Below are 24,890 nucleotides of genomic sequence, written 5' to 3' on the forward strand. Positions count from 1 at the left end.
TTCTAAAGCAAAATCTAGTTTTTAGGAGAGAGCAGTAGTTGAATGGATTAAAGTTTATGTTAGGGTGTTAAATGTTTGAAGTTATGAAAATATAAACCAAAAAATTTACAGCTAACTTGTAATGTGTTACTTGTACTTTTTGCAATGGTGCATAGTCTTGCTGAAACACAAGGCTTTGTGTTGTTAGCTTCCAGGGTCTGAAAACTGGTTTCAGAACCTCAATTTAGGTAGCAGGATCAACTCTAAGGCCTCATAGAAAGAAAAATCTGCTCATAACCTTTTAGTTATTTCCTTGGTCAACTTTTTTCTTAGATTCAAAATATCTCATCTTGCTCATCATTGAAAATGTTGTTTACACTTTTACACTGGTGGTATGTTTTCATCTTTGTTCTCTAAACTCTTCAAAATTTTCTTGACAATTTTCTGGCAGATAAAAAAAAAGGAAATTTCTAAATTATAGTAAAATCTGAGTTTTGATAAATAGCATTAGAGCTTGAATGAGAGAAACAATTATAGTTTTAAATTTGCATTAATGCTTTTTTTGAGATGAAATTTTTTGAAAAAAATGAGTGGGAACAAAGCACAAAGGAATAAGTAAAAAAATGGAAAAATTGTAAGAGATGAAGAATTTTTAAATTATATAAGTGGGTTAGGTGACTTTCCTATGAAGTTATATTACAATGAAGTGTTTTTTTTTTTTTAGTGTAATAAAATTTGGCTTTGCAGTTCTAGTGTTCTAGTTTTGATTTGCTGCTTATTTAGGATATTTATTACAAAATCTTTATGGATAAATTGTTTAGGATATTTATGAAAAAATCTTTATGGATAAATTATCTAATTCTTGAATACCTTAGAGCTCATTTTAAATAGTAAATCAATTTTTGTATGCTTCTATTAACTTTTATATGTCATGTCAATGTTATTGTGTTTGAAGTTAATGTTTTTTAATCCTGTTTTGATGTTCTTATTAATTCAAATTTATTATTCATATTTTGTTTTTATTAATTCAAGTTCATTATTCACATTAAATTTTTTAAGAATTATTATTTCAATCTAGATATAAATTTATGTATTGAACACTTTTGTTAAAAAAATATGAATTTGTACTTTGGCATTTTCGTGAAATTTTAATGGCATCTCTATTAGAGATAGATGAAGTACAGAAAGTGACAAAGTTGTTCCTTACTAATCTTCTACAAGGTAAAGATGAGTTAGAAGATGTAAGTGTTTTTAAAATTCCTTTTGATTTTATTCAGAAAAGTATGTTTAATTCAATAAAAAGTAGTTGACATTATAATTATTTTAAAATTATATTTATCTCAAATTTTAAAATGATTATAAGCATACTCATTTTTACCATACTACATACTATTTTTTACCATTAAATATCAACTAGATAATTTGGAGTTATTCCAGATAGCTTGTCCATTGACTAAGAAATTTAGGGGAATGCCTGCAGTTAAAAGCAGACTTTCTTCATAACAAAGTTTATCAACAACATTTGATATTTCTATTTATATATATTTTTACTAGAAGTTTCATGAAACCCTTCATTAAAGTAAAGCACACCAACAGTAATTGTGTTTGTATCAATACCTGAAAAACACACATAATTATAAATCCCTCTATGATAAGGTTTAACTTGTACTTTGCACTTTTTGCAGCTGTTTTTTGCAAATAATTTTTTTTTGTGTAACATTCTTGTTTAGCCTCAAATAATATAGCAGTTGTTGAATACATCTCAACATATATGCAACATATTGTTGGATATATTGTCAACATTTTGTCCTATTTTCTCAATTTATCTCTGTTCAGATAGGTTTAATAATCCAAATACATGCAATAACATTCCTTTGAAACCTTAACTTAAACCTATCGTTTCTTTAATATTTTGTAGTTTTAAGCTTAACTTTAAAAAAGTAATTTTAATTTCAATTATTTTTAAAAGTTTCCTTGACAGACTTCTTAAGTTATCTAGTTTTCAGGTTAAAGTTTTTTATTTATTCAATGATTTTTTTTCATTACACTCTTTTGCTGCAGTTCTAAAAATCTTAAAACATTGGTCATGTAAGAAAAATGTAATATGGCCTTTTTAATAACAAGGCTTTATCTAAAAAATATTTTTTTTTTAAAGAAGAAAGATTATTTAGTATCAACTAAATATTGTAAATTACATATTTGATAATTTTTATAAAACATATTTTTTTAAGTTAATTAAAATTGGATAAATTAAAAAGTGCATATTACTTTAATTTATTATCTTAATTTTTACTAGAAATTTGAAAAAAGTCATGCTTATGTGTTGTCTCTAGTATCTGGACTTTCAGAACGTGAGATTCATGATGCCCTTATACAAGCTGTGAGTTATATACTGTTACTTTTTTGGATCTCTTTTTTTTGCAGCTATAATCAATGTTTTTCAACTAGAAAATGTATATAACTATATGTTTTCAACTAGAAAAAACATTATAAATGAATTTAATATATCTTAACAATATTGATAACCAGTATCAAACATATTTTTCAATTAAGTGGTTTTTAAAAACTTTTTTAAAAAAGTGTTTTTTTGAAATTATGAAATCAGGTTTGTAAAGGAATGAAAGAGCAAGAAGATGTTTCTCTTGGATTGTTGTATACCATACTCACTGATCAACCAAATGCTGCCAAGGTATTTAGTTTGAGTTTTTAGTTTTAATTCTCTAAATAAAGTTAAATTTGCATCAAATTAATTTTTATCAAGGAACTTCAGTTTTACAAGCGCTTAGAATTATTTCTTCTGTACTAATTTGTGGTACAGAAGAAATAATTCTAAGCGCTTGTAAAACAAGCTTATGTTGATGTGACAAAGATTGTTTTACATAAAAACTTTTATTGATAATAGTATTGTAATCAGAAATATAAGATCTTCTTATAACCAAGTCTAAAGTGTTATTGTTAAGAGTTTCATGAGTTGTATTCTTATGATAATTTAAAATCTTTAGTACCTGGGTGATTGATATTTAGGCATACAGAGATCTTTCCTTTGTTTCTCGTGATGGACTTGGCATTGTTGTTAACAAAGTTCATTACATTCTGTCTGAAAAGTTTACTAAGCTATTGGAACCACCTAAGACACAGGTAAAAAATTTTCTCTAAAAAGAAATAATCAAAAAAATTTAATTATGCTTAATGTAAATTTTGAGGTTGATCCTTATTTATGTTTAAATCATTTTTAATGTTATGGTCTCAAATGTTTAAAATTTGTATAAAATTATTTATTTTAGTTATTATGGCTACTTGGTGAAATGATGAAAAATCATATTTTAAATTTAGAGCCTGTTATTTACATCCTCCTCAGACAAATTGCAGGTATCAAATTATTTTCAGTTTTTGAAATCTAAAAAATTAAAATTACCTTTAAAAAATTTGATGCCAATATCTAACATTTTAGAAAGTGTACTTGTATTCTTGCATACTTTTTCTAGAGCCTGATAATTTTAAAGCTTGAAGAGTCTTCCTCTTCAAGCTCTTGCTTAAATCTTTAGCTTAAAATTGTTTTTTTTTTTTTTTTTAATTTAGGAGGAGATTTAAGCCAGGAAAATATAAATTACACAGAAAGTGTTTTAAAATTACTAAAGGCAAACAGGTAATTTGATGTAAAGCCTACAAATTGTCAAATTTAAAGTCTTTTTTTTTTAAGTGTGTTTTCTAAAGATTAAGATTTTTATAAAGTGTTCATTAAAATGGTTTAAATTTAGAGTGTGGTTAGATAAAAATCCAGGAGCACTGCAGCTTGTTGTTTATACATTTGTCCGAGTTATTGAAGATCATGAATCTGTTAGATTTAAAATTCTGCGTCAAGCAGAAGTTGATTTTTGTGTTCAGCTTATACGTGAACATGTAAGGAAATGATAATTTATTTTCAATTTTTCAATCATAAATATGTGTTTTTGTTTATTTTTACTGTTTTTCATACAGTATTTTTAGTATCAACACTGATCTGTCAAATCTTTTTTAGTTTGTTGAATGCATGACTATTGGTAAAGATTTTGTTCGTCTATTGCAGAATGTATTTCGGTAACAAAGAATCTAACTCAATAATTCATTATTTAAATTATTGAATAATTCATTTTTTGTATTTGTAATATAATAAATTTTTATATATTAAATAATTATAATGTAACAAAAAGTTAGTTTTTGAAAAAACACTATATTTAGTATGAACACTGTAGTCTGTAGCTTTTTATTGATTAATTTTGGTTTTTCGGCTTTTTTTATAGATTAGTTTTGGATGACAGTAAAGTAGTCATCAATTTTTTATCTTATTTACAAATAATTAAATGAATGAATGAAATTAAGTACTAAAAATATAAGAATCTTAATAATATTAATATCATTTAATAATATGTTCAGTTTAAAATTATTAAATGATTTTGATAGAGGTGTATATTTATCTTGTTAGAAAACTTGAAAAGTTTTTCATTTAGTATTCCTGAGTTCATGCAACTATGGAAAGATATCTTATACAGACCACAATCCCTTTGTACTCAGTTTCAAGGTGAAATAACTTTATAGTTCTTTTAAATTTTATTTTATTTATTTTGATGTAATTATTATTTTCCTTTTATGGGCACTTAACAGAGAATAGTGCTTAAAAGAAATTAATTACATACTAAATTTTAATTATGTATTTATGTATGTATGTATGTATGTATGTATGTATGTATGTATGTATGTATGTATGTATGTATGTATGTATGTATGTATGTATGTATGTATGTATGTATGTATGTATGTATGTATGTATGAATGTATGTACATATGTATGTATGTACGTATGTAAGTATGTACATATGTGTGTATGTATGTATGAATGTATGTATGTATGTAATGTAATGTAATGTAATGTAATGTAATGTAATGTAATGTAATGTAATTTAATGCAATTTAATGTAATGTAATCTAATGTAATCTAATGTAATCTAATGTAATCTAATGTAATGTATCTAATGTATGTATATGTATGTATGTAATGTCTGTGTATGAATGTGTCTGTGCTTGTGTAATATGAAAGAGCAAAAATAGAAATTAGTCATTTTACTTTAGGGTTAGAACAACTTTTAATGACACGCACTCCAAGAAAATTTCTTCAAAGTAGAATAACACCTGATATGGAAAATAAAATTGCATTTCTTGCTTTAAAAGTCAAATTTGGTCAACAAAAAAGATATCAAGATTGGTTTTTTAAGCAGGTAAATTTAACAGTAGTTATTTATTGTGAGCATATTTAAGTAGGTAAATTTAACAGTATTTATTGTGAGCATATTTAGGCAGGTAAATTGATCAGTATCCATATTTTATTTTATAAAAATAAATTTGTAAAATTTGTATGAAATAATATTTGATGTATAAAATAAAATTTGATGATTTGTTTATTTTAATATATTTATCTATTTTGACTTTTAAATTTGATTTATGAATGCATTAGTAAAGATACTTACACAAACAAAAGTTTAAAATATATATCTTTTCTCTTTCTCTAGTATTTAAGTGCTCCAGAAAACCAGACACTACTTCCAGATCTTGTACGATTTATTTGTGGTGTTATACATCCACCAAATGAAATTTTAGGTTCAGAAGTGATTCCTCGGTGGGCAATAGTTGGATGGCTTTATACAGCTGGCCAGGTTATTAATTGCATCTATTTTATCATAAAAGAATCTCTGAAGAAATCAGGGTATTTAAAATTAAATAGTGATATACAATATATTTATATAGTATGTAATATTTATTTTTTTTATTTTTTCATGGTTAAAAATTTTTTAACAGTAAAAACCATTTGCATTTTTTAAAAGTTTAACATGAAGAGTTTTACCAAAAATCATATTTTTGTTTAGAATCCAGTTTCTCAGACAAATATGAAACTTTCCTTGTTCTTTGACTGGCTATTTTTTCAAGGTGATAAAGATAACATCATGAATATAGGTATGTAAATTTTTCATGCTGTTAGTTAAAAAAGATCTGGTAGTATCTCATCTAAATTAGATTTTTTAAGTAATGTTTATCATGATGATATCATTATCTTGATATTCTTATGTTGTGTAGGTATCTAAAACTGAATTTCGGTTGATTTAACAGAAAGCTGGTGTCTTATGATTTGCAGTAGAGAAACCTTGTTTTTATTTAACTAATAAAAATTATTAAGCATTTTAAGACCTATTTCTTTATGAGACAGAACTTATGATTTAAAAAGTATACTTACAATGATGCTGACACACTGACAATAGAGTGCCTCAAAGTATTCATATTAAATAAAAAATTTTTGAGTTAACCTTTTATAATGATGTGGCAACCTATGGTAAATAGAAGCCAAGCTTCATATAGCTAGAGAATATTTGATAAAACTATCAGGCTGTTTGTGAACCAATAACAATAGCCTTTTTAGCCATGTTTTAATTTGGAAAAATTTACCCAACAACAGAATAAATTCTATTGAAAAGAAAATAATTTGTATTATTTGAAGGATGCAGGAACAGAATATGAATGACCACTAATTCACTTTTGCTTTATCTATATCAATGAATTAATCTTTCTATCAAATATTTAAGTATATGATTTGATATATACTCTTTCAGAATATAAACTCTTTCAAAAAACTAATATATTTATCTGGTTATGGCCGGATTGAATATTTATGGTAAAAACTATTTTTATCTAGTACTTACCTTGGTGTTGAGATATGTAGTTTACAATTTGCACTCTAGAATTTGGGATGTTGGAAAGGTGATCTCTTATATTTAAAAGAAAAAAAAAATTCCGATGAAGTTAGTATCAATAGGCCGGGTGAATAAAAATGAGCAATTGCTTTTACTCAGTAATTAGTCAGCTTTACGTGAATAAAAACTTCAACAACTTTTCTTAGGTTTTTATTAAAGTAAAATTGAGCAATTACTGAGTAAATTGCTTACCTTTACATGAATAAAAATGAGGAAAACTGCTGAAGTTTTTATTCGTGTAAAGCTGACCAATTAATGAGTAAAAGCAATTGCTCATTTTTATTCACCCGGCCTATTGGTTAACAGCCAAATTAACTTAGCCAATATTTGATTTTCTTTTTATGGTTTTTTTTGTAACTTTTAAAAAGTAACAAAAAAAAAAACAAACAAACTTTTTTGTATCTAATTACTTCACATGTTCACATCACTTGTTATGTTACTTGTTACACTTAGTTGTGCAATGTCAAGTCCTAGTACTTAATAATGATTTTCTTTTTTTTTATATTGTTATAATTGCAAAATATTAACAAACAATAATTTATTGCATTTTCTTCAATTTCATAAATTGAATTTTACCATGAATTGTAAGAATAAGAAAACACAAAAAGTTGTGAGCTGTCCTATTTTTGGTTTACTTGGCGAACGTCCATGCAAATACTTGCCAACTTATGGTGACATGAAGTTTTATATGTATAATAGGAATAAACTAAAAATCAGTGCAAACACTAAAGAACCAACATTTGCACAGATTAATGAAATTGTTTCAGTAGCAATTAAGAACATTTGTACAAGAGCTTTAATATCTCACCGTTGTGTTTTGCAGCTCTTGCATTCTTACCATAATTACTTTTTAAACCACTCAAAACACAATAATCACAACAAAAATATAAAGAAAAAGTATTTCAAAGAAAAAGTATTTCAAAGCCCATTGTAAGCTTTTTGATATTTCAACATGTATGTATGAGTTCACCAAATGTAATTATGTTAAAACAAAGTCACTGTCAATAAACAAAACTTCCTAATTGATCAAAGAATAAAATGGCTGATGTTTATAAGTAGTTTAGTTGACAAAGCTATTACCAAGAAGGTCCTTGCCAAGCAGAAATGCTAATTTACAGAAACAAATTGACCTTCAAAATTGATGCAGTCTGATGAGGAAGCCATAGTAAATGAAATGATTGCTTTGAGTGAGTCTGGTGAGACTGAAAAAGAATCTGATGATGGCTATGATGGCAGTTCTCAATTTAATGAACTAGAACCATGGCCCTAGAGGTTTTTGGATTAATTTTACCAGAAAATAAGGTGAATGAAACTGACAAAAACAAAGTTTAAAGAACAAGAAAAAGAAAATGAAGTGCAACAACCAAATAAATCTGATGTCATTCATTCCTTATTTTTCAATGGGCATAAAGATCACACAATTATTAATGAACAGAAATGGTACAGAAGGAGGGCTGTAAAAGAACATATTTCATCGATGGAAGAACCTGGCTCCAAATATCTTGGCCATGTATCGCCTGAACAAGAACTTCTCAAAATGTAATGCAAAGTATATTGAACTTTTTAAGAGAAAATTTTGAATAATTTTGGATACTTCACTCACCATTTGTTGTGATGGTACACATCAATACTGAACACACTGGAAGAGTCATAACTCTCATAGAAAAAGTACTAAAAAAACCATTGCAGTGCCACTATGCCACACTAATGTATCTAGATGTTGCTGCATCAGGTCCTTGCGGTTTTAAAGAATTAATTGGAAAGGCTATGACTGATTGTGGAAAGCAAATAAGAGTTGCATTCACTTCAATTAAATCAGATTTGCCACTGATGTTGATGATCTCATTACAGATCAGCCATACTTATATGAAATTTGTGACACTGTTTCAAAGGTTTTTGTTCAGTACTACTGTCATAAGAGAATTAAGGAGTGCTCTCTCATTCAAGTTAACTACTGCTAACTGCCTGTTGTGTTTATATATTTGAGCTAACAATCCGTCAGCAAATCTGGTTGTATTAGCAACAAACATTGGAAAAGTCTCTGTACCAATGTGATTTAGAATCAAAAACAAACCATTTTGCAAAGATGGAGCTCATTGTTTGTTTTTAAATCATATTCAACAAAGTTATGTCAATATTACAATTTCAGTTACACCAAAGTTCCATGCAGTGTTTTATCCTGTCCCTCAATTCATCAAAACTAAAAAAATAGACTTGGGGCTCTTTAGTGAACAGACTACAGAAGCTCTTCATTCCAATTACAAGAGGTACTGGGACAGATACAAGTAAAATCCTTTATACCCAGATTACACAAACCAACTGCTCAAATGTGTCATCACATACAACAACAGTAAGAGTCTAAATCACAAGTCCCTATCGGAATATTCTTTGAAACGATATCTTAAAGTATTTATGCAATGAGAAACTAAAGAGGTCAAAGCTAAACTATGTACTATTCATTTTTATAGAAATTAGAAAAACACAATTTTTATTCTAAACAAATTAAGATTGTGAATAAATGAAGAAAGAATGTTTTATTAGTAATTTTCTGTAATTTGAATTTTATAAAATTTTTGCAAAAACAAAGTATAGGTGATGCTTAGTTTTATTCTCATGAGTAGAAAATAGTTAAAAATTTATTGCTGGAATAAATAACCAGGGTTTTAATGCAGGATTCCATAATAACTTTCCAAGTGTTCTAAATGACATGTACAATCACCTCGTAAAAGGATTTATAATAGATGTTTCATTGATATCAGGGTCTGAAATTTGCACACCTTGAATATGTTAACTATATTTTGATAAAAAAAAGTCTAAGTTTATAATTACAGGCAGAAAACCTGTGGTTATACAAGAGAATACAAATTTCAGGGTTTGTTGCAGCTCAAGTATTTACTTTCAAACAACATTTTATTGCACTTATCTACTAAGAAATACCAATTTAAAAAAAAAAACAGTCTCATTGAGCACTAAAAATAGAAATAGTAGTATTTAAGTCATTCTAACCTTTCTAAGAATACTTGCACCTTCTTAAAAACTTGAACTTTAGAATGTGGTCAAAACTGTTTTTACTAATAACATAACTTATCTTGGTGTTGTGATAGATAAGAACTTTTAATTCAAATGTAAACAGTTTTACTCTTAAAGTTACCTTTTCTAACAAAATGTTAGAAAAAGTTTGACATTCAGTTAAAACTTTGAGATGTAACCAAGCATATTTATTGTTCTTTTTTCAAGGTCACATTTATGGTGTCAACTTTAGGGAAAACTACCTTTCTTTTTGATATTGATTTTTAAAAAATCAGTATCAAAAAACTAAAAATGATCTATGGGTTTACAATTTTTTCTCCTGTTTTTTTACCTGTTTTATCAACTTAAACTCTGTTGATTTTAAACTCTGTTGATTTTCCAGTATATAAATTAATTTGAAAAAACATAAGTTACAAATTAGTTTTTTCTTGTTAAATCTAAATTTTATTTTTTATAGAGCCTGCAATTTTACTAATGCATAACTCTGTTCGCACTCACCCAAGCATAACTTACATCCTGCTTGATTTTATATGCAGGGTAATTCTTTTTTCTTCATATTCGTTTACGTTGCTGGTGGATTTGTTATAATAATTAATTTGAAATGTCATGAGCAGCTTTTCACTGCTTATTTTAGCATATTTAAGTGCACAGTTTTTTATTTTATTTTAGATGTCTACCCAATATTGTCCACAACATAACAGTTTGACTAAGATGGGCTTACTTAACTCATTTCGATCAGTGCTGGACAAACGAGTTGTAAGGTAAACTCTTTTAATAGACAAAAATACTGATTTTTAAACTAAATTTTCTATCAAAAATTTTAGTAACTGTATTGATAAAAGAATATTTGTAAGACAAATTTTTGAAAATAACATAGATTTATCATTATGTATATCAAAAATTAATGTCACTAGTTAAAGCTGAAAGCTAACTAATCATTAGTTTAACAAATGTGATGGTACTTGGTACAAGGATTTTTAAATTTTAAAAAATTTTTTTAATGCTAAAATTTTTATGAAAGTATATGTATAATTTTTTAATTTAAAAATTCAGTTTAGCATGGTAATAAGTTTTATTGCTTGCAAGTGTTTTTATGGATTGCAAATTTATGTTCATCCTTAATTCACATATTAAAATGTTCAAAAGTTTTAACGAATTATTCAAATTATTATGAAAAATGTTAAATACCATTTCTTACAAAACATGCCATAACATAAACAGATGTAATATAGAATTAACTTTAAAGCTAAATACATATTCTTAAAGCTATTTGAATATTTTTAAATTCCTTTTTTTTTTTAATATATATTTTTATTTCTAGCTCTTTAGCTCCTATTTTGAAAGGTCATAGGATTCATCAACAGTTAAAGCAGTTACTGGTTGAGACACTTCCCTCTTTTCTTGAACCCAGTCGACCAGGTAGTTTTTTATCATTTTTGTTTAGGTTTGTTTTTTGTTGTTGTTTTTTTGTTGTTTGTTTTTTTTTTTCAGTTTTGTTTTCATAATTTTTGTTTGTATCTACTTTTATCAATTTATCAGGATTCTTTTATTTTGATTTTTTTACTATGATTAATCAGAATTTTTATTTAAAGTTTATTGACTTTTTACTTTTCACAGTTTTTTTTGTATATACTTCATTTTCTCTTTTTCAGCTTCTGATGAATCTATAAAGATTGATTCCCCCCCACACTCCCCTACTAATGACAAAGATTACTCACTTGACTCTTCCTCCACATTGCTTCCACAGTCACTTGAGGATGATAGTAACACAGATGAGGCAGTATTCTCAGATGAAGATGATGAAGAAAAAGTTCCACCATTGCCTCCCTCACAATTTGAGCAAGTAACAGAAAAAAAAGTTAGCACTTAAAGAAAAAAATCTTTTTCAATGTTAATTTTGTTTGGAAACTAAAAGATTGTGTTATATGGTTTTTAATTCTCCAGCTCATTAATTCAAGTCTTCTTTATTTTTTTAGATGTTACCACCTCCCCCTAACCCTTCATCATCATTTCGACCTATCACAATAAAAGATGAAGACTTTGAACTCAAACCTGACATCATTAGGCAGCAGCGCTATGATGGCATGGATGTAACTGAATTAGAAGAGTTTCAGAACTTAGATAGCAACCTACTGAAGGACAATGTTTTGAAGTTACAAAATCAGAAGTAAAAGTTTTTTTTGCAATAAATTAAAATTTTTTTCACCTCTGACATTGGCTATTTAAAATTTTATCTGCTGAAAATATATTTAAACATGCTTTTTTGAATTTCTTAAATAATTTTGTTTTAGTTTTTTTCTAAATTTTATTCTAAATTTTATTCTAATAATGAGAAAGTTTATGATAGAAGTTTTTTTATTTATTTAAAAAACTTAACAGTTTTATGATTAATCAATACATACATATATATATAATGCTTTAATAAGACTTCAGTAGTTTTTAATGTTTAACATGAGTCATAAAGTTGTGTCCGTTAGATTTGTATGAGTTTTTTATAATTTAAACTCTATTCTATTTAAATAATTTTATTCACTCTATTTTATATAAATAATTTAAACCAATGATTAAACTTTTTTATTAAACTGCACAAATAAAAAACTCTTCCTTTCTTTTTTGCTTCTTCCTAGAAATGAATCATCTGAAGCAATGGAAGCAATTATTTCTAACATTGAATCTATGGTATGTGTTTTGTGAATTATGAAAATAATAATAAGAAGAAATCTTTATAGCTTTAATTGTTTTTCTTATTTATTCTGAGTTTAGTCTCAAGTTTAATCTATGCATCTTTAGATGGTAATATAAAAGTGTTAATGCTCTCATATTGCTGATGTATTACAATCTTTTAAGTTTTACATTATTTGAGTATCAAAAGATAATTTTGCTTTTACTGATAAATGCATATCACAACTAGCAACATGTAATAAATGTTGAAAAAAAGATTTTTAAGTTATGTTTTCCTAGACACATTTTGTTTCACATTTTCAGGGTGATTTTGATGATGAGATAGCATCACCATTGTGTGTATGTTTGGCAAATGTTTTGGCTGATGAGCTCTCCTTACCAGTTATGCCAAGTGATCATTACAAGCTCAATGAAGATATTGCTGAAAAGTATTTCATTGCTATTTGTATAATGTTCATTACTATATTTGTAATGTTTATTTTATAACAATATATATGTATATTATATTTTTAACATTAATTCTTCTCTTCTCTTCTGTTTTTTTTTATTTATTTCTGTCTCTTCATTTAATACTTTATTTGGTTTTAAATATGTTTTAAGAGCGTTTTTTTTGTTTGTTTTTCATTACTATAACTTAACTATAATTGTACATATTCTCAATCATGAGTAAATATTCTCAATCATGAGTAGTTTCAGCAGCAGTTCAAGTGTTTCAAACAAACTTTTTTTACAAAAGAAGTTTCTTGACAAAAGAGAGTTTTTAACAAAAGATCTCCAACATCTCAAATATCAAATTGAAACATCAAAATTTAAGGAAGAAAAAAAAGAAGAAAAAAAGTAGCATCAATATAAATTATCTCTTCTAGCAACTCTTCATCAGCTATTTTGATTGATTCAAGTGGATTAAAAATCTAATAAAAATAATTTTATTAATGTCATTCCATTTTCGTGTTTTTTTGTTGTTTCCTCATATTAGTTTTACCTTTTAACAAATCTATCATAATGTGTAAATGTATACAAAGCCATATAAATTTGTTTTTGAAAAAAAAAGTCCTTTATTTCTGCCATAAATTGTTTTGGTTTTAAAATGTATTAGTTTTCTAGATGGATGCTTTCAATCATTTAGTATAAAGAAACTTTTTTCATTTTGTTTCAACAGATTGATTCCACAATATTACATTACTAAATCACTCTGTTAGATGCCTTATTAGTTGTCTAATTACAATTGATCATTGTTATATATTTTGAATTTAGGGCAATTGAGTCAAAGCTTGATAAGCCTCAATATGTGATATTTAGGTAAGTTTCTCTTCCTTTAATACTGAGCTTTGTAAAGATTTGTATAAATATTTTCTTTTTACCAAATCAACAAAGTTTAGTTAACAGCTACTATAACATTTTTATTAAATATAGGTCTATATGCTCTCTTTCAAAGAATGATATCAACCTGGAGAATATTTATACTCTATTAAATGGGATTCATGAAATTGATCGAAAAATTGGTTACCATTTTCTATTTTTCTTAAAAGCATGGTGAGTAATTTTTTATTATCAAATTTTTTTTGTTAATTGTGAATGTTTGTTTTTTTATATATATAGTAGTATTTACTAAGTTTATTTGTAAAAATTCATAGTGGAAATAATTTGTTTTGCAATATTAGCTATAATGATGAAGAAAAGTTCTCTGTGTATGAAGATTATGTCGGTTTCTTTAAAGATAGAACTTTAAAGTCAGTTCTCCTGCAGGATCTAAAAGTATGTAGAGAACATCTTTGTAGCTTCCATTTTAAACTTTTAGGAGTTCAAAGTTTTTTGTAAGTTGTAAATCATGTTAAAGTGATTGGACAGAAGGGGCTTCTTTGTTTGAGCTTAATAATACTTTTTTATATTGCTCTTATGAAGTATTGAGTTCTTCATAATATACATGGTTTTTTTACTCTTCATTAAATGTAAACAAATTTGTAAACAATTTTTATAATTGTAAACAAATAGTTTCAATGATTAATGTTCAAAAACTTCCAGCTTGTATTTTTTTCATAGATTTGTTATGAATACGACCCTCACTTGTTTATGTATTTAATTGAGTCAGTATTTAAGCGTTTCAAAAATCTGACAGTTGGAAATGAAGAAATCATTAGAATGCTTGTTTCAACAATACATCCTGATGAGGTTTAAGTTGCTGCTGTTTGTGTTGTATTGTTTTCCTGATTATTACTGTTGTAATATTAGTATTTCTTTATTACTGCTATTATTATTGTTATTATTATTACTGTTATCAGTATTGTTATTATTATTAAAGGTGATATAATTAAAATTAAGTTTGATTTTGAGTTAAACTTTTTAGATGAATTCTTTGATATCAAATATTTTAATGGGAAACTTATCAATCATTGGTGAAAATCAAGTTGTTAGTCTGTTAGGTAATTTGTATGGTGACCTGTTGACTAAAAATTGTTTTTTTGAACTTACATTATTTAAGTCATGATTATTTAGAAATATTTTTTTAAATCTAATTTTTTTTTTTTTTTTTTTTTTTGGCATTCAATATAAAAGTTTTATTTTATCAAACAAAAACTTTTTTGATAAAATAAAACTTTTTAAAAAAGTTTTATTGATATTAAAAACGTTCATAGCTCAAACTGCTATTTTATGAGTTTATTAAAAATAGTTTCCTTTTGTCAAACCACTGTGTAACCACCTTGTAATAGCTGCCTGAATCCACCTGGGGATACTTTAAATAAGAGTTTTGAATGTTTCAGTTGGTATATTTTCTCATCTCATAGTTCTTTTTAAAATGGTTTGAAGGTGCTCAACTGGGTTGAAATCCAGGGATTGGGTGGCCAGGCAAGGACATCAATTTGGTTGTCTGTTGGTTGTCATCAATTGTTTTGCTGGAAGTCATTGTTTTGCTGTATTTTTTTCTCCCTTCGTTTTTCGCATCAATTCCCTAGCATTAAAGCCAAAACAGTTAATTTTGGATTCATCTGTTCAGATTACTCTCACCCAATCCTAGGTTGTCCAATTTGTATGTTTTTTTGTAAAGTTTAACCTGAAGTTTTGGTGCCAGTTCACAATAACAAAAAAAGGTTTATATTCAAAACCTCTTTGAGAAGTTTTATTTAAATCTTGCCCAAAAGTATTAACAATTTTGAGAGTCACTGCAACTGGTTTACATCTGTGTCAAAAAAATAAAATAGTTACAAACTCATTATTTAAATTAAGAAATTAAATAATATGAAACTATTATATTTTATGAAAATATTTTTTTTGTAAAGTTTTTATAGATTATGTGTTCATATATAAAGAGTAAGTAGATAAGGATTTTGTAGAAAAGCACTTTATAAATAAGTAGTTAACAGATATTTAAACAAATTGGAGACAGAATTTTTTTTAAATTAACTATTGAAATTTAACATACAACCTAATTACTAAAAAAATTAAATTTATAAAGTATAAAATTAAGTTTTTTTATAGAATCCTCCTTGTCATGGACTTCATTTGAGCAGTCGTTTTTATGGCAGTTGATTCTTGCTGAAGAAACACCTGCCGAAATGTGTGTGGGAATACTTCCGTTGCTCAACGAAATAAAACACTATGAGTCACTCAACCATTTGTTATTGATCCTTAAAGCAGAAAGGTGAAATTATTTTACTTGAAACAAAGTGACATTTGCAAATCAAATGAATTTTACTAGTGTTTATAAAATATAGTTTGCACCTTTAATATTTTAATATTAAATTTCCTTTTTTTTTAAAAAAAAAATTTTTGTTTCAAACCTTGACTTGGTTGAACTTTAGTGTTATTAAGCTTTTAAAATTTGTGCAGGATCATCTTTTTTGAGATTAGTTTTGATTAGTGGTCCAGAAGTAGCAATCATCAATTAGTGGTCCAGAAGCAGCAATCATCATCTCAATTTTCTGATCATTTCCTCTCTTCAAAAACATAGATTAATACCACTATTTACGGTAAAAAATCTACTGTCTGTTTGTCACCCAAACATCGAGACTACTTGGAGCTGTAAACCACCTTTTCGTGATTTGCATTGAATTAATTTCAAAAGGCTCAATCATGGTTTACTCGAATCTCCTGTTTCTTTAATTAGTTTTTTCATGCGATGTGATTTTCTTTGAATCTATTCAATTGTAAGCATTAAGTTATTAACGCTTCATGAATGTACGTAAATAAGTTTCAAATGAACGCTGCAGTTGTTTTTATGTATGAAAGTTAGATTAACTTAAAAGCCAGAAAAATCTGTTGAATTGTGAGTAAAAACTTTAGAAATAATTACATCAAGCATCATTGTTTGACTTCATTCAAGCTCCAGGCTGCTTGAGTTTTTTTTAAAAAGTTTGTAATATTTTTTGTAAGAGTATGTAACATGTTTTAACATATGCGCTATGAATGTTGTAAATGAGAACAGCACTAGACAAAGTTATGATTTTAATTATTAGCAAGCAAACATTTTAAAAAAAAGTATTTTTAAAAGGCCTTTTTGGATGTATTTTTAAATTTTAGATTGATATTTGTCCTGTTAGGACAATTTTCCATGAGCAGAAACATTCTTTAATCCGAGAATTTGTAGAATCGTTTCATTTCATTTAAAAAAAAAAAAGAATTAAAATACAAAATATCCTAGAAATTCGTAAAGCTCAAATCAGAAAGTGTCTAACTAGAGATTGTCTAACACCGCAGCTGATAAACTATTTTTAAATTATTGTTATAAGATTGTGGTAATTCTTTTGTTCTATTCCCACCAAAATAAAAGAATTTCTTAATTTGCGAAAGTTTCTTTTGGCAAATTACTTCATAAATTTTGGTTCAGAAAGTTTATTAGCAAAGTGTTTGTCTCTTTTTTTACACGAAAAACTTTATTTTTTATGCTTGTGGTTTTCTAGTCCGCAACTTGAGATTATTAAGCCAGTCCTGTGCATGAAGTTGGATGGTAGCGGCAAAAACTTCAGTTTATGTTTGTTTAAAAGTTGGTGTCGAGAAGATGCAAGAGAACTTGCACACATTCTTGCGCAAATGCTCAGCAAACATAATGTTGCTTCAAAGAAAATCAAGTAAGTTGGCAAAATATCAACGTGCTATTTGTTATCTAAATAGTCATGAGAATTAAAGCACGATCAGTTGTTACAAAAGAAATTTTTATTTTTAGATCGCATAAATGTAATCCTACTGTTGAGCAAATTTTATGCCATCTGAACCAGTTTTATAACCACTGTGTTGAGGTTAACGATATGACTTGTAAGTAACTATATTTATAAAATTTTGGTAAGTTTTATCATTGAAAATAAAGAAGTTGTTGCCACAGCAATATTCTTTATTTCTTTTATGTGCCAGCATACCTGTTTGTGGGTTTTTATATCATAGAGTGCCTACAAAATATTTAAACGTGTTTTAGATATTCTTTTTTGAAATTTCAGTATTTCAGTACGAGTCTTTGCGTTACGCCCTTACTCAGGCTAAAAAGTCTGTTATTGATACAAACACGAAAACAAAGTAAGTGCTTTAGTTGAAAAGCATCCGGTTCGTGTAATTACTTTCATTTTACAGCCGGTATTGATTTTGTTCATTAACTGCTTTTTAAAAAATTCACTATTTGGCATTATTTCAAAACTTTATCAAACATTTGCCAATTAATCGCGCACTCTAGGAAATCATTTGTTTTTTGACTAATTTTCAGTATGTTAATAATTTTCTTAGATGCAAGTCACTTTTATCAGAGTTCAACGAACTGCCTGATCGAATGACGCGAAAGCGGAAAACACAACGTTTAACCAGAAGCGCTAAAAATACTGGTAAAATAGTGAAGAGCATTTCGTCCGATTCATCTGAAAGTGATCATGAAAATGATGACGAGGTAAGATATAAAATATAGTTTCAAAATAAAGTTTTTTTGAAAAAATGTTTTTAAAAATATTTGGTTTCAGGGAAGCGAAGAGGATAGTGAGGACGAAAACAATGTTCAAACTCAAAAACCTCCCTCTAAAAAAAGAAGAAAATCCAAAACCTTATCCTCAGATGACGAAGACTGAAAATCTTCAGAAAAATCAAAGTAACGTCTTCTCTGCTTCTCATCTTTTTGATTAAAAATTTAGCCATAGAGGTTTCAAAGGAATTGATCGGATCTGCTCTTGATAATCGAGAAACTTCTGTTGATGTTAAAATGTGGGAAAGTATAGAAATACATAACCTCTATTGGACTCAAAATTGCAAAAGGAGAGAATTTTGTAAAACGTATTCCGAACTTCTTGTTTGATGTGTATTGTCTTTTTCGCAAAAAGTAGACCTTCGGTAATTTTAATGGATAAAATGCAGTTTGAATGTTACATTATACTAATCGCTGCAGTTGAACCAATCTCTAAATGTTCTCCAAATTTTGAATAACTTCTTGTATTAAAACTTATGTTTAGAGACATAAAAATAAAAAGCTCACCATTAAAACTCTCATGTGTAAAGCGGTGTTTAAGACAATAGTAGTTTAAAAGTTTTATTTTCGATATTTTGGAATATATTATGAGTCTTATGAGTCCTAAACAAAAAAGATATAGTAAAACTTTCATCTTTTACATATAACATTTTCTAACTCTTACAATTTTATTGTTTAAATAAATAGTAATCATTAAATTTTACTTAAGTAATATTAGTTTTTTGCAAAGATTCTCTCAAAATGCGGGGTAACATGCAACGTAATCAGTTTGTAAAAAATAAAAGGACAGTTTACTATATATAAGCATGTCCTTGCAGTGAAAAGGACATGCTTATATATAGTAAACTGTCCTTTTATTTTTTACAAACTGAACAACGACTTAGAAAACGACGATAGAAAATGAAACGGTAACGGGTTTTGCGGCATTACCGCTGGCATGGGATAGAAGTAGCGGAAATGATGGGTTGAATAAGTCAGCAAATATACTTCTACAAACGATTACGTTGCATGTTACGTTGAAAATGAGCAATGCATGACCGTCTTTTTTAAATGTGAATATTAGCAATGTTTTCAGCGAAAACGTTCTTTGCTCAAAGTATAAAGTTTAGTTAAACTTGAAATCTCTCGATGGAAATCTCTTGATGGTACAAACGGTCTGAAAGCTCAAAAAAATCGTGTGTGAAAAATAGAACCGTCAAAAATAACCAGGTATTTTGCGTGTAAAAAAAATACATCGATTATCGAAATAGAGAAACCGAATTGATGGGGATGAGAAGAATAAACTTAGGGGTGGGATTGGGAAAAATGAGGTGGGGATGGAAAATTGTGTATGCGGCTCGGTTGGAAATGGGAAAAGTATCTCTCCGAATGTCACTCCTTACTCTGCATTGAACGTGCAAACCTTCACAGTCTGTAAAGTATACTGGGACTTATATTCGCAGTAGCCTTCTGACATTGATGAGTACCAGGAGAACCGGAAAGAACAACTATGCTTTTGTCAGACTACAAGAAATTACGTCATTTCTTCAAAAGCCAATCGACACATTCCTAGTGAAACGCTAATCTCTTTTCAGCAGATTTAGTCTTGCAGTTATAATTGTCTTTTTTCGTCTTGTCTCACATTTCGATCAAACCACAATGTATTTGAAACCATGGCTTGTGAACATTTGACTTTGAATTTTTTTCATTGTTCAACAACAAAAACTCAATTTACAATTTTGTTTGATTAATCCTTTTTTCGGTTTTGGTTCGTTTAAAAAAACAATTGCTTTTTTAGCCAATTGACACACAACGATGTTTTTATCAGAAATGTTTTTAAACAACTGAAAAAATGCTGCAACAAATTCAAATTAATTACAAAATTTAATTTTTGTTTTTGGGGGTGGACACCAACTTCATTAAAACTATGTTCAATTTTTCTTATAACTAAAATAGTTTATTTAAAAAAATGACTGAAAAAAATACACTTCATAACATATTACAATTGAAAAAAAGTAAATAGCAAAATTTTCAATTACTAGTGGCTCGCCATTCAATAACTATTTTTTCGTTATTTTTACTATGATAAAAAAAAAGTTTGAGATTATTAACTGATCGGAAAAATTTGAGATCGTTTGAAGCGTTCATAAGTCCGAAAAATGAAACAAGAAATAAAAAAAAATGTAGAAACCTTTCTTTGAACGTTGTAGCAAAATTTCATTTAATTCCTGAGAAAACAGTATTAACTTAATGACTATTAATCACATTAAAAAATTTACTTAAAAACAAAAAAAAATTTTTTAATTAAAACTGTTCTAAAAATTGCTAGATAGTAATCACCTCCCCAATATATTTGAATACCTATCTATACAATTATTATACAATTATTCTATAATTATTATATTATATTAAATAATTATTATATAATTATTCTACCTATACAATTATTATACAATTAATAAAGAACTTATTTCTGACCAGCAATTTTTTATTCGCCAATTGAGCACCTACTTTTAAGTGCCCAAGCTTGTTAGAAATCCTTAAGTAAAATAATATAAATAGTGAAAACTCTTAATATATAATAAACATGATATCTTTTAATAAAAATGAATTTTAACATGAATGTGCTTGAATAAACAAATAAGAATAAACAATTTATTTAAACTGAGCTTTACACCTTATTAATCTTAGACATTTGTAAGCACAAAACAAAAGATAAAAATTTTATTTTTTCTTGTAACTATTTTAAGTTCACTTATTCCCTGCTTTATACAAACAAATTTTTATCAATTAAATTGTCTTATCTTAATTAAATTGTCTTTTAAAAAAAGATCCTACAAGATGGAGAGATAATCTTTCTTTTGATGACTTCAAATGGTCAAAATCGCTCTTGAAAGTAACAGAAATCTAATTTTTTGTTAGGTTGAAGTCTAATTAAAAGCAGCAACTTCCTAAAATTATTTAAGTTAGGAATTGGTTGCTTTTAACAGAAGTTTAATTTTCTTTCTCATCTCTCTTTTTAACAGTTCTTCTCAGCTTTAAAAAAAACTTATCATGTGTTAACCCATGCATTAAATAACTTATAATAACTTTGGATTGAAACTTCATTAAAGTGTAACAAAGCATCTGTAAAATTATCTTTAAAATCTGAAATGTTTACGAAACAACTTCAACTTAGGCAGGTTATTTACAAAGCAGTAATGAAAAAGGCTGATAGAATGAAAGAAGAATTAAAGAAAACTATAAAAAAATCTTTATGGGCACTACATTTTGATGCGAAGAAGAATAAAACCAGCATAGTTTCCTAACTAGCGAACGGATGAATATCTGGTTTTCTAACTACTATTATGATAGAACAAATTATGAAGTTTTATTAGCTGCATTTAACTAGTTTGCAGAGGCAAAAAAATTTTTTTAAACCACTTGCAGTGTTTATGGCAGTTTCTTGATCACTGGTGTAATCAAGAAACTGTCATAAACACTGCAAGATCCAGCATTTGTGCAGAATGCAGAGTAAGAACATTACAAGAAGTAATGGTTTATGCAAAAACTGAAATGTATGTAATAAAATTTAACAGTTATAACAGTAAAGATTTTAGAATTTTTTAGAATTAAGGAACTTTTTATTAAAAAGGCCTATAATCATAAAAATTATTTTTTTTTTATGGGGGAATTTAAAAAAATAATAATTAAATAATTAAGGTATTTTTTACTTTTGGTCTAAAGCTCATTGTGTGGGACCATGGCCATATAAGATTTAAAAAAAGTTATCACCCTACTGTACATCAAAACATTTCATGTATTCAGATATTCAAGTTTTGATAATATTAATCAAATTTGTCAACAATAAGTTTGTACAAAATCGAGACATACTAAAACCTTTGGATTAAAAAGCTTTGGATTATTGCACCTGGTTAACAAACTTAATTCATTTGTATTGGCTATAAGGAGGTTTTATTACAGGATGTATTGACAGCCAAAACCTGAGATTTGAAAAAGAATTATGGTTGTTGTTAAAGGTTAATTGCTTTTGAATTGCTCAGAACATCACATAGATTAGGGTAGAAGTGCACTTGTTTGAGTGAGGAAGTAAATCCAAAGCTTTTAAGACTTCTTGAGGTTTGTTAAGTGGTAAAGGAACAGAAGAAACCAAATTTTACGCAAAAAATACTGGTGAAGAATCACCAAGTGTCCTTCTCCCATAGTTGATTACTGTGGGCCAATGTCTCTAACAAACTGCGGTGACCTTCCTATACTAATTAGTCCCCTTTGTTGCTTTTGGTGTTTCTCGAAAATCCAATTGTTTTATTTTGAGGGTTGTAATAGAACATTACAAGTCATTGTCAAAACATCTTTGTCAAAAATCTGGACGTATTCATCAAACTTTCGTTAGACGTTGACTTTTGAAAAGATAGACGTTGACTTTTGAAAACAGCTCGCCGCATGTAATTGTGATTTTGTAGTACTCTTCTAATTGTTCGAGCACTAGCAGCAACACCAGAAGCTTCTTGCCATTTTTGACTGAGATCAAAAGATGATAACTTTCTTTTCTTTTTTTTTTTCACTATGCGAATAAGTGAACGTTCGTTTCTTTCATTTGAAATACTGGGTCTTCTGGGAAGATTTTAATTGAATTTTATTCATGATATTGGTTAATTATTCTGTTAACAATTGCATGTGTTGTTTTTAAATGTTTCGCAATTTTTCTCATTAAGATATTTTGTTTCATTCGTTGTTGATTTTAAATTTAATCAATAGTTTTTCCAGCCATTTTGATCGTTGTATTGCTGAAATGTTGTTGTTAATTAGATACTAATTTTATATTTTATTTTACACAAGTTTTTAAAATATCTATACCAATTTAAATAAAACTTCAATTCCCTAATAATTATTACTAATTCGCAAATAAGCTCAGTTTTACTCAAATACAAATGCAATTTTGAAGGAAGTTTGAAAGAACAGAGATTGTTAATTTTGGCAATTAAAATTACTTTAGATTATGAGATATCAAAACTCCCATAATTATTTCAAAAAAATTCAAATATATTTATTTTATAAAAGCTACATATAGTTACTATTTAAGGAAGAAAAAAAAAAAAAAGACAAAAAATGAAATAAAAAAATACTAACAACACTATTATTATTAAACTGTCTTTTCATCAAAAAATAACGAACGAGTTTTAATCACTTTTTTTGCGATCCTTGGCATCCTATTTATTAATTCATTTACTATTTCGGGTGTAATTGATAACCAAGGTTCTTCTTATATCTGCCACAGGTGCTCTTTGGATGTTGGGCATTTTTGTCTGACCTTTCTGTCCAATTCTTCCCACAGTAACTCTATTGGGTTCAAATCTGGTGATTGGGCCGGCCAGGTCATGTTTTTGAAGACACCATTATCCTCTTGTTCCTTTATATAGTTTTCACATAATTTTGAGGTTTGTTTAGGATCATTGTCCTGCATAAAAACAAAACCACGACCAATAGTTCTTAAGCCAGAATGTATAGCATTGTTTTCTAGAATTGTTTTATATTGTTCTTTTTTCATAATACCCTCAATTTTAACTAGGTCACCTACACCAGCTGAAGAAAAACATCCCCATACCATAACTGACCCACCACCATGCTTGATTGTCGGCACTAAACACTCTGGGATAATTTTTTCTTTTGTTGTTCTTCCGATGTAAATTCTACGTCTTTGTCCAAACAGTTCAAGTTTGGACACGTCGGTCCATAGTACTTTTCCCCAGTCTTCTTCTCTTCAATTTTGGTGGTCTGTAGCCCATTATAACCTTTTCTTTTTATTTCCAATCCGTAGCAAGGGTTTCCTGACTGCTATACGGCCAGAAAGTCCTGCTTGTCTAAGACGTCGTTTCGTAGTGGTTAATAAAATAGATTTTGAATGATTCCTATTAAAGCTTGAAGTTGTTTCCGGGGCCGTAAGCCTTCGATTTCTTTTACTCATCAATATTATAATATTATCTTCTGCTTTCGTTGTCTTCCGTGGTTCACCAGATCTTTTTTTGTCTTCAAAAATGCCTGTTTCTTTCCATCGTTTGATGGTATCTTATATCGTACTTCTGGCAACTTTTAATTTTTTGCAAATTTTACGGACTGAATAACTTTCTTTATGTAATGTAATTATTTCAGAACGTTTTGCAACCGTTAAAGAAGGTTTTTTACCCTTATTTTTAATTAAATAGTCGAATTATGTAATTTTAAAATTTTTTTGAAGATTTTTTAATGCAACCGTCATGAATACCAAACGAAAAATACGAAACTAAATATTCTTAACCATTTTAGTCGGCTATCATTACATTATAAATATTTACTTCATGTTTCCACAAATAAATAACTTTAACAAGACCAAACTCTTAAGAGTAATGTAACGTTATATATATCAAGTTAAAATAAACAATTAAAAAAACAAACTTATTTATGAAAGTTTGAGGTCAGTAATACCCAATTACTGACCTCAAACTTACATAAACACATAAAATTAGTAAGTTTAA

At 27.5% G+C, this 24,890-nt stretch overlaps 1 protein-coding gene and 1 long non-coding RNA gene across 5 annotated transcripts; one reads left to right on the forward strand and one right to left on the reverse strand.

The window, feature by feature from the left end:
- Positions 1-1,026: 1,026 nt before the first annotated feature.
- LOC145187580 (integrator complex subunit 3-like) lies at positions 1,027-18,914 on the forward strand. Of its 4 annotated transcripts, none has more exons than XM_090097826.1 (30): positions 1,027-1,220; positions 2,276-2,359; positions 2,585-2,668; positions 3,004-3,117; positions 3,264-3,348; positions 3,559-3,625; positions 3,738-3,879; positions 3,998-4,056; positions 4,467-4,537; positions 5,086-5,231; positions 5,523-5,666; positions 5,877-5,964; positions 10,243-10,322; positions 10,455-10,546; positions 11,107-11,204; positions 11,438-11,643; positions 11,762-11,952; positions 12,413-12,464; positions 12,771-12,895; positions 13,722-13,766; positions 13,881-14,000; positions 14,129-14,222; positions 14,508-14,636; positions 14,812-14,887; positions 15,942-16,104; positions 17,363-17,530; positions 17,626-17,714; positions 17,894-17,969; positions 18,174-18,330; positions 18,401-18,914. In XM_090097826.1, exons 1-30 carry the CDS (start codon positions 1,131-1,133, stop codon positions 18,503-18,505), a joined length of 3,240 nt encoding a protein of 1,079 aa, XP_089953952.1. In that variant the 5' UTR covers positions 1,027-1,130; the 3' UTR covers positions 18,506-18,914. The 4 variants fall into 4 exon arrangements, with proteins under 4 accessions (XP_089953952.1, XP_089954022.1, XP_089954147.1 ...); XM_090097896.1 differs by having other exon boundaries at positions 1,027-1,200; positions 2,313-2,359; XM_090098021.1 differs by having other exon boundaries at positions 1,056-1,220; positions 5,523-5,716.
- On the reverse strand, positions 15,840-16,450 carry LOC149893221 (uncharacterized). The gene is made up of 2 exons (XR_016455736.1): positions 16,244-16,450; positions 15,840-16,090 (listed from the first exon to the last, which is right to left on the reverse strand). It is a non-coding gene; the product is annotated as an uncharacterized LOC149893221 (long non-coding RNA).
- Positions 18,915-24,890: the final 5,976 nt, after the last annotated feature.

Source organism: Hydra viridissima, unplaced genomic scaffold, assembly GCF_058129835.1.
Source record: "Hydra viridissima isolate aposymbiotic clone 2 unplaced genomic scaffold, HvirCarnegie_v1 scaffold_1, whole genome shotgun sequence".
Taxonomy (NCBI): Eukaryota; Metazoa; Cnidaria; class Hydrozoa; order Anthoathecata; family Hydridae; genus Hydra; species Hydra viridissima.